The sequence below is a fragment of the Parasteatoda tepidariorum genome, chromosome 6, assembly GCF_043381705.1.
Source record: "Parasteatoda tepidariorum isolate YZ-2023 chromosome 6, CAS_Ptep_4.0, whole genome shotgun sequence".
NCBI classification, from domain to species: domain Eukaryota; kingdom Metazoa; phylum Arthropoda; class Arachnida; order Araneae; family Theridiidae; genus Parasteatoda; species Parasteatoda tepidariorum.
In genome coordinates this window covers 64,419,568-64,434,829 of record NC_092209.1, presented here as the reverse complement: position 1 = coordinate 64,434,829, position 15,262 = coordinate 64,419,568, and the positions used below count along the sequence as shown (strand labels likewise).

The window sequence follows — 15,262 nt, the reverse complement described above, 5'->3', positions numbered from 1 at the left end:
AAGTTCAAAACACGAATCGAACAGAAAAGAGAACATATCTCAATTTACGTACGACGCTCTTTTTTTCCAATGCCTAAATCGCTGAAAGAGAAGCATAACAGAGGACACTAATGTTTGGGAGGTGGGGAATTGTAACAGCGGACTTGCTTTATTTGTATTAAAGCTCTATGGTTTAACCGCTCTATGGTTTAACCGCTCTAAATATCAAATAAATAAATAAAATAAATAATAAAAACTATACTTATTAATATAGTTTGTGCAAATTTAAATTTTCGTTGGCGAACTTAGCCTATACGCTTTGAATCTCGATATAAAAGTAAATATTGCATCCAATTAAGTTATCACGGTTAATTACATTCAATTGAACTCGGTCGAATCTTTCAATTAATATCATTAACTTTATCGTGATAATCCTTACATAGATAAATGAACAATACAAAAAAAAAAATTTGAAAAAAAAGATGATCGAATCAAAATTATTACCCATCATCTGTAATTAGTTGATGCCAATATCATTACGCTATAAGCCTAATCCAGAACAATAATTTCAACTTCCTCCGATTGGAATTGATTTTCCTCATTCATTTTCTCTAATTCATTTCGAACTGTAATTTATCAAAGAATTTATATTTTTCTTTTATTGTTCCGTAGCCTAATTTTTTTTTTTTCAAAGCAAGTTCAAGAACGTTGTAAACTGCTTTTAACCAGTTGTTCCACTTTCTTTTTTGCAACTAATTTCTTTGATGCAACTAATTCGTTGTAAATTGTTATTATTAATTTTTATTCTAAATTGGGATTTATCGCTTTGGTTATTATCGTTACATTGAATTTGCTTTAGTTAGTTATAGTGCTGTGTGCAATTTGCTCGAAATCATTAATAATAAAAGTTCAAATATATTTTTAGAGTTATCAAATGGATTAAATTTATTATTATAGTTTTAATTTTTTCATGATTATCTTTTAAAATTTCTTTTGTTTAAATCAATTTTTAATCTTTAGTTTACATTTTAATGTTTTAAATAGCATTTATTTTTAATTTTTTAATTATATTAAGGATTTAATTCTTAATAATAGCAGATTGTCGTCGTACCAAAATAATGTTTTGATAATTTTGATATCGTTTATCAAGAAATTGCTAAAAAAGATTCCAAGTTTTAAAAAATTAAAACGTAGAGGTCAGCGTGTCTTATATATTTTAATTTTAAAGACTGTTTTACTTTGTAAAAAATTGAAGGTATGAAAAAATGTAAGGTTGCTATTTTCTATTTATAATTTTTCCACTTTCAAATAAATGGATTTTTGGTATTCATTTAATATTTAAGATAGTGAATTACATTAGCCAGTAAAAACAAAATTATAAAAGTGTACAAAATTATATACCGTATTGTAATAGAACTAGTTCCCAAATTAATTTTTTCTCAAACATTGTATAGTAATTGTATACTATCTAAATATTAAAATCATTGGAGGTCCAATTCGAGGAAGGAGGGGATGAAATACACAGATACAATAGTTCTCTAACTTCAACTACACAAAAATGTTAATTATTTTCCTCATTTGCTAAATTGAATTCAAAATAGTCTATTAGATTCAATTAAATTGCTTCAAAATGATTAGCTTCACATAACTTAAGTGGAATCAGTGATAATTTTTGAAAATTTTCCTTATTTGTCTGAAATATTGAGAAGGATTTTTTATTTATTGAGGGGACATTTCTCAAATTAACTCGTTGGGCCAGGCCTTCTTGTTCTTGCTTCTTGTCCAGGGACTCGTCGTCCAGGGCTTCTTGTGGGAGTACTTCACTTCGATATGCATAAGCAACATGCAACTATCAATATATTGCACATAGCCCAACCAAATCTTTCCCGAAACAGTCTCGTTTCTCAACCCATTTCTGACCCCCAAAAAAGTTATACAACTTTTGTCCCTGTGATTGTTAACTTTAATATATTTTATGATATTATTTTCCCGACATGACATTTTTATCTTACTATGTCAGTCGCTATAATCCCATTTTAATTCTTGAAAAATAATCATTTTATTTTGAGTTGTACGTTAACATATACCTCACTATGTTAACAGTTTTCAGATTTTTTTTTTAAAAAAAGGCAACCTTTATTTGTTCTTAACCATAAATTGAATGATTTGGAGTTAAATTTTTAATATCTAGTACAACTTATTAGGGATTAGAAATTAGGATATTAGGGATTTTCCAATTATTGAGGGAACATGCACGCATTGTCACTCCTGCCAATGGCTCGCTTGAGTTAATTAACTCCACCGTAACCAGTTGTTGTCCAGAGTTTTTTGTGATATTATTTTGATGTACACATACAACATAAAACTATAATATATTGCATATAGCCTAATCAAAAAAACAAAAAAAAATCGTTTCTCACCCCATTCCGGATCCCGAAAAATTATACCAAATTGTCATTGTGATTGTTAACTTTCATATATCTTATGACCTTATTTTCCCAACATGGCATTTTTATTTTACTATGTCAATCGCTATAATCCCATTTTAATTCTTGAAAAATAACCATTTTATGTTACGTTGTCCGTTAACATATGTTAACTGTTTCAAAAAGAAAGACAAAAAAGAAAACGCTATTAGTTTCTTACCATAAATTGAATGGAGGCAAATTTGCAATATCTAATATAACAGATCTCCCTCATTACCAGAAGTTGAAGTATAATTTCGAAACTCCATGCTTTAAATCCTACATAATCTGTTGCTGCCAACAATGAAACCAAGACTGTCTCGCCTAAATATGTCTTCGTTAAAAAGTTCCTCTAGGCCACCTCATTATTTTTGGATTTACACATTGATGAAAGTGAGAATCTCTCGGGAATGTGTAGCCGATTAATGATTTCCGACCAAAAGCTGAAAAGAGAATCATCTGTCATGCTTATGTGTGGCATTCTAGATGTTAATATGATGTCATACATGTCGTAATAGCAGGATATAGTGCTTCTCATTCATTATTATTTTTCTAACTTTGGCATGTTAGTTTCAATAGGGTGTTTGTTGCCTAATACAACAACTTTAAATCAATAATTCGTTTCCGAAGAAGTGTTAAGTTTTTTATTTTCTTGCAGCAAATTGTGCAATGAGAAGTTTGGATACCTTGATAGTTATGTTTTTGCAGCTAACAACTTTAAATCAAAATTCGTTTCAGAAAATGTGGAAACCAATTATAGATTTTAAATTGTAATTGTCAATATGATTTTGATATGATGTCATAAATGCCGCGATAGCAGGATATAGTGTTTCTCATTCATTCTTCTTCTTCTAACTCTGGCATGTTAGTTTCAATAGGGTGTCTATTGCCTAATACAACAACTTAAAATCAATAATTCGTTTCCGAAGAAGTGTTAAGTTGTTTTTTTCTTCCTTCCAGCAAATTATGCTGTAAGAAGTTAGAATTGTTTAATAGTTATGCTTTTTCAGTTAACAACTTTAAATCAAAATGACCCTATGACGGTACTTTTTGGGTAACACAGTGCTACAATTTTCTGTTGTAAAACAATTTGCTACCATTTTGCTTATTATTGGAAAATTAACANAAAAAGGAATTTAGTTTACATGAAAAAAATAATGCAATTTACAGAGAAAATTATTCTATAACGGTACTTTTTGGGTAACACTAGTGATACATTTTTCGGTTGTGGAACAATTTTTTACCATTCCGTTTATTATTTATTGTTAATATTTATTATTGGAAAAATTTACTGTAACATTTTCTATAAATAGAAAATTAAAATTATTTTTCAAATTTTGCACAACTACCTTTGTCAAACAATCTGTTACCTTCAAAAATATCTTAATATGCTTATTTTATTTAAAAATGTAAAAAAAGAAAAAAGGAATTTAGCTTACATTAAAAAAATAGTGCAATTTACTGAGAAATTGACTCTATAACGGTTCCTTTAATGCAACAGAGTACTACAATTTTCTGTTGTAGAACAATTTGTTACCAAGAAAGCTAAATATGCTTATTTTATTAGAAAATAAAAATAAATTAAAAATGACTTTAATATGAGGGGGTTGAAAACAATACAATTTACTGATCAAACGTTTTTGTGTATAATAAATTTTCTGAGTAACTTTCTAATTTTCAATTTATAAACGCCTTTGTTTAATAAAATAAGTTAGAAATTTTTGGATTGCTAATTCGTCTACAACAATAGTTCGTTTTCGTTGACTAACAATCTACGGATTTCATACCTCATTTCTTATGGAAAATTTAAATGAAGAATATTTGGTCATACTTAACAGAACACTTAAACAGCAGACATAAAAGTTAAATTAAGTTTGAAGGCTTAGTCTATACCAAAAATCTAACTTTTAAAATAAATAAATTCTTTTTTTTTCTACATTACACCTAAACTTATATTATTCTGTTATGATCGAGGGAATAAAAATACTTATATGAAGAAGAAAAAACGTTCAATGCAATTTGTTTTTATTCATTGCACAAATAGTATTTTTTTTTTAAATTTCTAGAAATGATTACTATTTGAAATGGCAACAGACGATATTATATCATTTTGTACCTATTTTATCGATAGAACACTAAGTAGTAAGAGCCATATCAAAAATATAGTTTGTTTTTGTATATTAACATTCTTAACAGACCTTCATACGTCATTTCTGATGTAAAATTTAAAAATGTTGAATTTTTTTCGTAAAAGAAAACTTAAACTATAGACTTAAAAGTGAAATTAAGTTTGAGTGCTAAGTCTAGATTACAACCTACCATCTAACTTTTAAAATAAATATTTAAAAAAAAATCTGCATTAAATCTGAACTTACGTTATTCTATTATGATCGAAGGAATAATAATACTTTTATTCAGAGAAAGAATAAAAGAAAAACGATCAATGCAATTCGAAAACAAAACTTTTTCTATTCATAAAACAAATATACCATTCTTTTAAATTTTTGGAAATGATTACAATTAGAAATGGCAACAGACGATACGGTATCATTTTGCACCTGTTTTTATCGATAGAAGGGCATTAAATAATAAGAGCCATATAGGAAATTCTCCTGCTTTGATGACATGAAAATTGGAAGATGAGTTCCTATTATGAAGAAAGAAGAAAAAAATCTTCTTTAAAGAAGGAAGAAGAAGAAAAAAAATCAGATGAAATCTTGCCCACACGAAACTCTGATTACTGCTTTGATATCGGAAATAAGCAGTTTCTACGGCAGTACTTATCTTTAAGTATCTACTTATTTTGTAACGATGAAATGGAAGAAAACTGCATCATTTTCGAACTTTACTTAGACAAAAGAAAAGATAAATGAAGAAATCGGTGCAGTCTCACCAGTTAAAGTGGAGTTCAAAACATTAAGTTTGTTTGAGATAGTAGGGATTTATCCTGTAATGATGAAAAGTTTTATTATGATCAAGAAGTTTTATTATGACCAAGAAAAACAAAGATGTGTTGCGAAGCTCTTTGGCTGGTATTTGTTATATTCAAAAGTTTTGAATGTGGAGAGAGAGAAAAAATATAACAAATCAAATTAAACGAGATCTAAAAATGCTGGTAAATTTTGAGAACTTTTTTTGTTTTGAGAAATTTGATAGTCACGTTATAATTATGTTTTTGTTTTATGAACTTAAGTTTGATAAAGTTCGTTTATTTAGTTAAAATTACTTCAATTTATCGATTTTAGTTTTAAATCAATTTGAGACATTTTTCTTTTTCATAACAGACATTTGATGATGAGTCTACGGTACATTATTATATTTTTTTTTTATTATTCATTGCCTAGCAATTTTAAGCAGTTTAAAGCCTTGATCGAAGAGGGGAAAAACTTTAAAATCAAAACAATCTTAATTCAAAAATTCTCGAAAATTTTTGAATTCTTTTTTTTTTTACTAAAATTTATGGATCATGTATTAATGCAATAAATCAAATGTAATGAATCTACTTTCCAAATTAAGATTTAAAAAAATACTCAATGGTATTGTTTGGTAAAGTTAAGTTTGTTGAAAATTTTATTTAATCATTTTTATCTTTTAAGTCATAAAGATATTAACTGTTGGATAATTGATGTACTACTTTTTTTTTGACATTGTGACAACAACGCGGAAAAACTTTAACAAATCAAATTTATGGACCCAAATAGTTTTCTAAAATTTTAAGAGCCTTTCTTCTGATGGAATTAAATACCTGCTAGTGACGTCATCCTAGGTAAATCGTGGCATTTGTTGATTCATAAACCAATCAGGTTCGACAACATGCGTAACGACGCTTTCAAGTATACAATTAAATCTGATTTAAATCACATGGATAGACGTAATCACTTCACTTTGCTTTTCTAGTTGCAAGCACCCATTTGAAGAAATAAAGTTTTAATGTTAAAAAATATAACTTAGTTTTCGCTAACAAGAAAGCAAATATAATACACTTTCTAAAAAAAGATAAGTTTGATAAATTGAACATTCATTTTAAAAGGGTTTTAATTTTAAAATTGCCATTGTTAAACTCGATTCTCTTTGTGATATTTTATTATGACGTCCTGCTTATTTTTAAAAAAAGAAAATGAAAATTCTTTATTGTAATAAAAAAAACTTGGTTGGGAAAATTTTTATTATTTTTGTGCAGTTAAATAATTGTTTAATTCAAAATTTCTCAATAATTTTCATATTTTTTTTACGTATTTATTTTTTTTATTTATTTATTTATTCATTTTTTAAGACTGTTTAGTAATCCTTGAATGTGTGAAAAATTTCTGCAAATCAAATTTATTATTCCAAATAGTTTTCTAAAATTTTAAGTACTTTTCTATTGGATGAACTGAAAAAATAAAGTTTTAATATTAAAAAATATAACTTAGTTTTCGCCTACAATAAGGCAAACGTAATACACTTTCTAAAAATAAAAAAATAAGTTCGATAAATTGAACATTTATTTTGAAATGGTTTTATTTGGAAACTTGACATCATGCTTATTTTTTAAAAAGAGGAAAATAAAAATTCTCAGTAGTAAAAATGTCCTGATTAAGAAATTTTTTATTATTAAAGTAGTTAAAAATAGTCTCGAGTTGCAAGCACCCATTTGAAGAAATAAAGTTTTAATAAAAAATACAACTTAGTTTTCACTAACAAAAAGTAAATATAATACGCTTTCTAAAAAAAAGATAAATTTGATAAATTGAACATTCATCTTAAAATGGTTTTAATTTTAAAATTGTCATCGTTAAACTTCATTCTCTTTGTGATATTTAATTATGACGTCATGCTTATTTTAAAAAAAGAAAATGAAAATTTTCTATTGTTATGAAAAAACTTGATTGGGAAAATTTTTATTATTTTTGTGCGGTTAAATAATTTTTCAATTCAAAATATCTCAATAATTTTGAGATTTTTTATTTATTTATTTATTTACTTATTTTTTTCATTTATTTATTTTTAAGACTATTCAAAAGCCTTGAATGTGTGAAACATTTCTGCAAATCAAATTTATTATTCCAAATAGTTTTTTAAAATTTTAAGTACTTTTCTATTGGTGGAACTGAAAAAATAATGTTTTAATATTAAAAAATATAACTTAGTTTTCGCCTGCAATAAAGCAAATGTAATACACTTTCTAAAAATAAAAAATAAAAATAAGTTCGATAAATTGAACATTTATTTTGAAATGGTTTTATTTCTTAACTTGACATCATGCTTATTTTTAAAAAAAGGAAAATAAAATTCTTAGTAGCAATCAAAAGTCCTGATTAAGGAATTTTTTTATTATTTTGGGGGTTCCCAAAAATTCTTGATTGAAAATTTCTCAACAATTTTGAGTTTTTTTTTTTAATGGAAATCTTTAATGAAATTTTAGTGTGCAAAAACAGAATTAATATTTTGGTCCAGCAAATTAAAACACACAATAACATTACATAATTTCAGTACCATTTTATATTTGCATTTCTTCACAGCAATTTTATCCTTTAGTCATACATTTTACCCGTTGAAAGCATTCTAGATAAACTGTTCCAGATAAACTCTGGGCAGCAGCTGCAAATGCGACATTAAAAAGATTGCAGTTCGTATAAAACTCTAAAATAAGTAACACGGCTTTGATCAAAAGAAAAAAAAATAATATATGAAATAAAATAAAAATAAACCAACTGAAATAAAAGTAATCTTTCGGATCTCCGGGGGCTAACTTTTAAAAGAAAGGAAAAAAAGAAACCTTTTTCTGCAATATTCTTTGATGTGCACCGCCCCAAAATAAGCGTGAAACTTACCTGACCGCTTCCACTGGATACTTTCTATTGAAGGTCAGATCTGGGGTCATGCCGGCAACCCCCAGGGGGATGTGGGAAGAAGAAAATTCTATTTTCTTTGATGTATGCCGCCCAAGTTGCGCAACCCAGTTAACTTTTTCCCTTGGGTTTTTTCTTTCTTGTTTGGTGTGATATTAACTTATCGCTCTTTATAAAAAGTATGTGTTTCATAAGTTAAATTTATGCCCTAAAGAGTGAATTAGAAGTGTTAATTATCTTTTAAAAGCTTATTTATGCTGGATTATTTGCTTTATTTTATTTATTCTTTTCTTGGGAGGGAAAGTTCCGAAAAATTTGTATAGGTGTTATCTCATTGTGTGAGTTATAAATATGAAAATTAAGTGAAAACTGTAGAACATCATTTCTGTTTATCATTTGTGTGAAAGCGACTGTAACAGAATACACACAACTTTTAGATTCTTTAACATCTATTTCATTCATTATTTATAAACGTTATTACAATAACTGGAGAAGTAGATTTAACTTTGAACTTTATAAGCAACGCGATATTATTAAATACATAAAAATAAATAGAATGAATTGGATGGCCCACGTGATTCGAATGAGTGATGACAATACAATACAAAAGATATTGTTTTTTTGTCCCATTGGAACAAGAAAGCGGGATAGGCCCCAGTTGAGATAGGCTGGCTTGGTGGAGTCTGATTTTTTTGGAATTAATGAAAAGAATTGGAGATCAAAGACAAATCAGAAGTCATTATGGATAAATTTTCTGAGGAAGACATTGGCCCACATTGGGCTGGCTGGCCAACTATGAGTATAATGATGATGAGTTTAATCTAGAGAGCGTTTGGAAGTTCCGGTTCGGTAGCCCGTTGGGATGAGCACGAAGTTAAGTTGAGTATTTTAGGATAGAGCAGTTTTACGAGGACCAATACCCCTTAGTCACTACGCAAGCTGATCAATATGGTCATTGACCTTAGCCAGAGATATTTTAATCTGATGTGGGATTTTTACTGGGAACATGTCACTATACGTCTTACAATCATATCACTATAAGGTTAACTTCTTTGGAAGAGGGGACACGCTTAGCTCATTTTCTAAACCAGGGGGCAACGCTGATCGGTTAAAAAAATATTCTTTATACATGGCATTATATAAGCTTATCCATTGTTTAAGATTATGAATCTAGTGAGATAGTTATTATATTTTTAAATACTTAATAACCATTTCATTTGTAGTTTTAGGAGACCTCATCATCATAATCGCCAACGAGGCTCGAGCCATCAGCATTCTGCGTCGAACGCCAACCCTTGGGACGAGAGCTCACGTAGGCGGTATAAGAAGAGGGGTCACCATCACCATGGTGTACAGTTACTCAGATCCGTAACAACTACACCAACACCTAAAGTTAAATCGAATCAGCAAAGACAATTTAATGATTTGTGGGTGAAACTGGATCATCCAGATAGGTAATTTTCCACTTGTATTTTCTTTCAATCAAATTCTTTATTATTATTTTAGTTCCATTTAATATATGAGAGAAACTTTTTTATGGGGATGGGAAATAGATAATTTTCCAGTTACGTAAATTTCGACTCGCATTTTTTTTTCAATTTATTTATCACTATTATTTTATTTTAATTCCCTTTTCATGCGAGAAATTTTTTTCACATAAGTAATAGATAATGAGTAATAGATATGGTAATAGATAATTTTAACAGACAGACAATTTTTCGCTATTACTTTATTTAATTTTGATCGTGACAATTTTTTTTTATATGAAACTAAATAATAGCATTTAAAAAATAATGTATGCTCTTTGAATTTATTACTTCTAACAATAATAATAATTAAAAAAAATAGTAACTTGCAGTTTCAAGCTTTTGGAAGAAATTTAACTCTATTTTGATGAATTCTTTGAAAAAAAATTTTTTAATTATCCAAAATAATCTGCATTTGAAAATTAAATTAAATAAAAACTTTGAATACTTTATTTTCGGTCGAAGTTAATATTTTCAGGGTATCGAAACGAACGACTTAATATTCAAATTCATATTGAACTTTAAAATAGTTTAAGATTTTAATAACTGAGGTGCGAATTTTGAAAACATTGTCTCCCATTTCTTAATGCATCAACATTAATCCTATTATATGTAGATTTAGAAAAAAAAATCGTACTGAAATTCTTGTTTACTTCTTGTTAATTCTTTACTTAATTTAAGGACATTATTTTATGTTTTTAAGCGTATTTTTTGCGATTTTTAAGGGCATCTTCATAGATTTCTTTAATTAATCAAAATCCAGTTTCTTTAGAAAATTGTTAGTATATCACATTTCAAGTGATTTGGTTGGACATCGTTTCCCTATTACCAAAAGTTTTCTTAAGTCGTAATGTAATTTAAAATATTAGTTATTCGACGAGCCAAAAAAAAAATTAAAAATTCTCTTCTTATTGAAACATCATCTTAAATTGTAAATGGTCATGGGGTCATGGTAATATATACTTTTTTTAAAAAAATTTTGATAGTTTTTAACTGTAAAACATATTAAATTTAGTTACAACTTTATTATAATAGGACATTGATATTTTAAATATTTCTATAAGGGCTTGATTACTTTATAAACATATAAAGCAGCACTATACTTCGCGAACAATGCGTATTCATTGATCTCAGTGAACTTGCACAATGCTCTTAATAAATTAATTCTTATTCTTCGCAAGTAATAAATTAAATTTTGCTTTTAAATATTCTTACTCTTTCAGAAACAGATAAGTAAAAGTTTCTTTAAAAATAAATATATAAATCCTAAATCCTTTTAACAAATTGAAACTAACCTTTAAATTTCCAATGATCATGGAAATATACTTTTTTTAAAAAAGAATTTCGTTATTTTTTAATTTTAAAAATTATTAAATTTAATTACAACTTCTATTTATTATTATAGGACAAAGAATATATTTTAAATATTTTGATAATAGCTTGATTAATTTATAGATATATAAAGCAGCACTATACTTCGCTAACAATGCTTATTCATCGATCTCAGTATCTATATATATATTTCTCTTACACGGCACCAAAAAAAAAAGCCTCATTGCAACTCCCCGAATGGCAACGTTAGAAAATCGACCAATGATTGCTGCTAAAAATGTCACATGGCAAATGTCACATGAGGTGGCTCAACATATAGCGCTTTTAAAAACGGAAACAATAACCAGAGTGAGCATTATCAGGTTGTTCAATTCAGATTCATGCCCTAAAAACATGATAATATTTAATTTAAACTCAATTAGGAATTAATTAGGCTGGCCTTCTCCATGACTATAAATAAGTCACAAGGTCAGACTTTTGAGAAAATCAGTTTAGTATTGACTAAACAAGTTTTTAGTCATGGACAACTTTATGTTGGCCTGTCAAGAGTTAAGTCATTTGACAGCCTTTCAGTAATTGCTCCAAGATGCCAAATCTATAATTGTGTTTTCAAAGAAATTCTAAATGCTTAGTGTTAATTTCTTAGAGCTTTGCAGAAAAAAATGTTTTTTGGAAAAAATTTAATTGAAACTTCTATTGGCAGTAGGCAAGGGGAACTGCCAAAATCAAAACTCCCCGATTAGAAATGCAGCATGGCGACCTCCACGTGGTATTTCTCGGGTAATGCTAACAGCCATGCATTTTAATTTATTGTATGTAAAACATCCTTATTTTGTTCTAAAATGTTATGTACTTTATCACAAATGTTAATTAATATAGAAATTGATTTCAATAATGCTGATCACCAAAAAATATTTCATTTGGCGATAAAACAAATTTTTGTGTTCTTGAAAATGAAAGACTTTTTGAGGGTTATTATCTCACAAGGAAAAGTTAGGGTTTAAAGTTTATATTTTTAAATAATAAAATTTTTTTCTAAAACTTTCAGAATTTCTAGCATTAACTAATTTATTATACACATTTAGTTGAATTTAGGTGAGTAACTGCAATATTTGATAATTTATTTTGCTAATATGTTTCTCATTTAGCTAATGTTTTGATTTTTTCACCATGTACAATCTAAATAGCTAATATACTTTTTTAAAAGCCAATAAGAACATTGATAGAATTCTTCTACATAAGTACAATACTATGTCTTTGATGATAAAATACTATGTCTTTGATGATAATATATTATGTCTTTGTGCTAGAACATTGTGTTCATTGGCGAGCGAGCGCAGCGAGCCATGGTTCACGGCGTGAACCACATAGGATTGCGTAGCAATTCTCGGGGGTTGGCGAGCGTTAGCGAGCAGGGGGCGGAGCCTCCTAGTACATGTATAATGCTCCTAATAAATTAATTCTTATTCTTCGTAAGTAATGAATTAAATTTTGCTTTTAAATATTCTTACTTTTTCAGAAACAGATAAGTAAAAGTTTCCCAAAATGAAAGTTTTATTACAATAGCTTTGTGTGCTTATGTCATTGTAAGCATATTATATCTATAATTCTCATTTTCAGGTCCAGTGATCAGAGTGATCAGGAAGCATCTGAAAGCATTCGAAAATACAAGAAAAAAACACAAATTTGGCATCCAACCACTAACAGCATAAGTTCAGCCCAGAGCCTAATTTTAGAAAGAATTACATGGATTGCATGCCTGACATTTATGCAATATTATAGGCAGTTACTAACTATTTGAAACGCAATCAAGCGAAAAGTATTTAAAGCCCAATTGTATTATCAAGCCTGATTGCTGTTGTTTTAGTCCCTTTAAGATCGTTTGCTTTTTTTTCAAAAAGGATTAAAATATCGTCTGAAGAATCAGTGAAGTTGAAAATAAGTTTCTTGACAAGATTTTCTTTTCAGAAAATGGCAATTACGTGACATAGCGTGTTGCTTCGAATGTTTGACGCGGAAGTTATTGAATGAAAGCACTTGGGAGATGACTAAGAATTTGAACTTTTTAAAAGTGAAGTTAATCTAATAAAACTTCAATTATTATAAATAATAAGTTATTTCTAGATAAATCAGTGTTCATGCTGATTGTCAAATGAAACTTTTGCATGACAAATAGTTGTTTTTTATACTTTTAAATCAATCCATCTGTATATATGCGACAACTCTATTAGAACAATTGTACCACATTACTGAGTTTTTCTTTCACAGGATAGGAATTGTAATGTATGTAAGTGTTTCGTATTATCAGCAGTATTATATTGATTAAATCTTAAAACGTATTTAAAATTAATTTTCTCTTGAAATCAGAGTTTATCAAGTTCTATTGAATCCTGCAATTTTTTTTTTTTTTAGTGGAGGAAAGCGTTTGTAGTTATATTCCGACTGGATGTCAAAACACAATATTTATCGTTGTTTCAATACATTAAAAAATGCTTACGTCACTAGTCTGTAAAAAATTTTTTTTTAATATTTAATCCTTTATAATCAGAATTTTTTTAGATAGTTTTTTGAGGACAGGAAAGTCAAAAATAGCAAGAATGATTTTTTAAGGAGGATGGAGGGGTTGAAAGAAGGAATTTTTTTAAAAAAAAGTGTCTTGTAAATAAAAAATATGTTTTCGAAAAACTTTTTTATCTTTACAATTTAAATGTAAAAACATTTTATTAAGTCTTTCATAAGTGAGAAACAAATTGTCAAAACACAGATATAAAACTCTTGAATTTTTGTTTATCAGCAACTGTGTTTAGACGCCAAGATAAAAATAACAAAAAAATTACGAAAAAATATAATACTACTATAATTTTTGTAACATATTTAACAAAATTCATCAAAGTAATGTAGCATTAAAAGTGGGCCTAAAATTGATTCAATTAAAACGCAAATAGCTTTAAGAGCTATATTTTTTTTTCTCCAATTCCCACCTTTTTAGAATAACCCACCTGGGCATCTAAGGGCAGATTTGTTGGTCACTCTTTCAGGGGCACCATATTAGGTGGGCCAACGTTGCTCCCACAGTAAGGACAGATAGTACAGAGAAGGAAAGAACATCCATGCCTTGCCCGGGATTCGAACCCAGAACCTTTCTGATGCAATGGCAGTTCCCTAACCCCTACACAGACCCGTCGGCTTTAAGAGGTATATGAAAATCCATTTTTACACGCACACAAAAAAAAAATTTTATTAAAATTACCATACTGTACAGAATTGACCATTCTAGTAATAAAAAGAAAAAGCCTAGCAACTCCAACAATTTCGCGTGCAGGTCGTCGGGCTACCGAAGCGGGGGTGCTACCCCCTTTGCAGAGGATCAAAATTGTGATGGCATGTCTTCGGATCATCCTCAGGGATGTTTCCCAGACCGTCGCCAATAGCCCATTGTGCAGCTCTAGTGTGACGTAAATAAACTACAACAACAACTCCAGTAATAACAACCAAAATCTACGGTAATTTTTTCATTCATATGATTTTCAAATATATAGTTCCTATGTCTAGACATTTAATACAAAAAATACTAAACTGAAAAGTAGATTTTAACGAATAAATGATTTTTATGCCATGCTTTAAGGTAGCGGTTCCCAAATTGGTGCTCTGCGGAAGCCTTGGGCTCCGTGGAAATGTGAACGTGGCTCTTCAAGTTAATACTTTTTATATACAGAAATGTTTTTTAAATCTCCGATTATATTCAGAATCAACCTTTCGGTTGTTTTTATAAAATTATTTCAAGTAAAATTCCAACGAAATGGAAATTACATTTTTTAAAAGGAAATATAATAATTATAATAACAATATATTGAATAAATTAGGGAAAAAAAAACAAGCTTTTATAAAGTATTGCGTAAGCATTTCCGATCGCGCTTTTCGATACAAAATAATTCCTTAATAAAGAAATATATTTCCCTAATACCCATTTTCAATAGTAGTTTTCATCTCGGAGTATTATTCTACTTATTTTCTTTCATGTATATGCACCAAAAACAAATTCATAAGTAGACATAGAACAAAAACTGTAGATATAGAACAAAAACTGTACATTTAACTGTTGGAGATGAAACCTAATTTAAGAATATTA

At 28.3% G+C, this 15,262-nt stretch overlaps 1 protein-coding gene across 1 annotated transcript in view; it reads left to right on the top strand.

The window, feature by feature from the left end:
* LOC107443668 (metalloprotease TIKI2) overlaps nucleotides 1-14,630 on the top strand; it is an 88,784-nt gene extending 74,154 nt beyond the window's left edge. The window contains exons 9-10 of the mRNA XM_043051304.2: nucleotides 9,499-9,729; nucleotides 12,754-14,630. Coding sequence (XP_042907238.1) covers nucleotides 9,499-9,729; nucleotides 12,754-12,934 — 412 coding nt within the window. The 3' untranslated portion in view covers nucleotides 12,935-14,630. The remainder of the gene's footprint in view (nucleotides 1-9,498; nucleotides 9,730-12,753) is intronic.
* The last annotated feature ends 632 nt before the right edge of the window (nucleotides 14,631-15,262 follow it).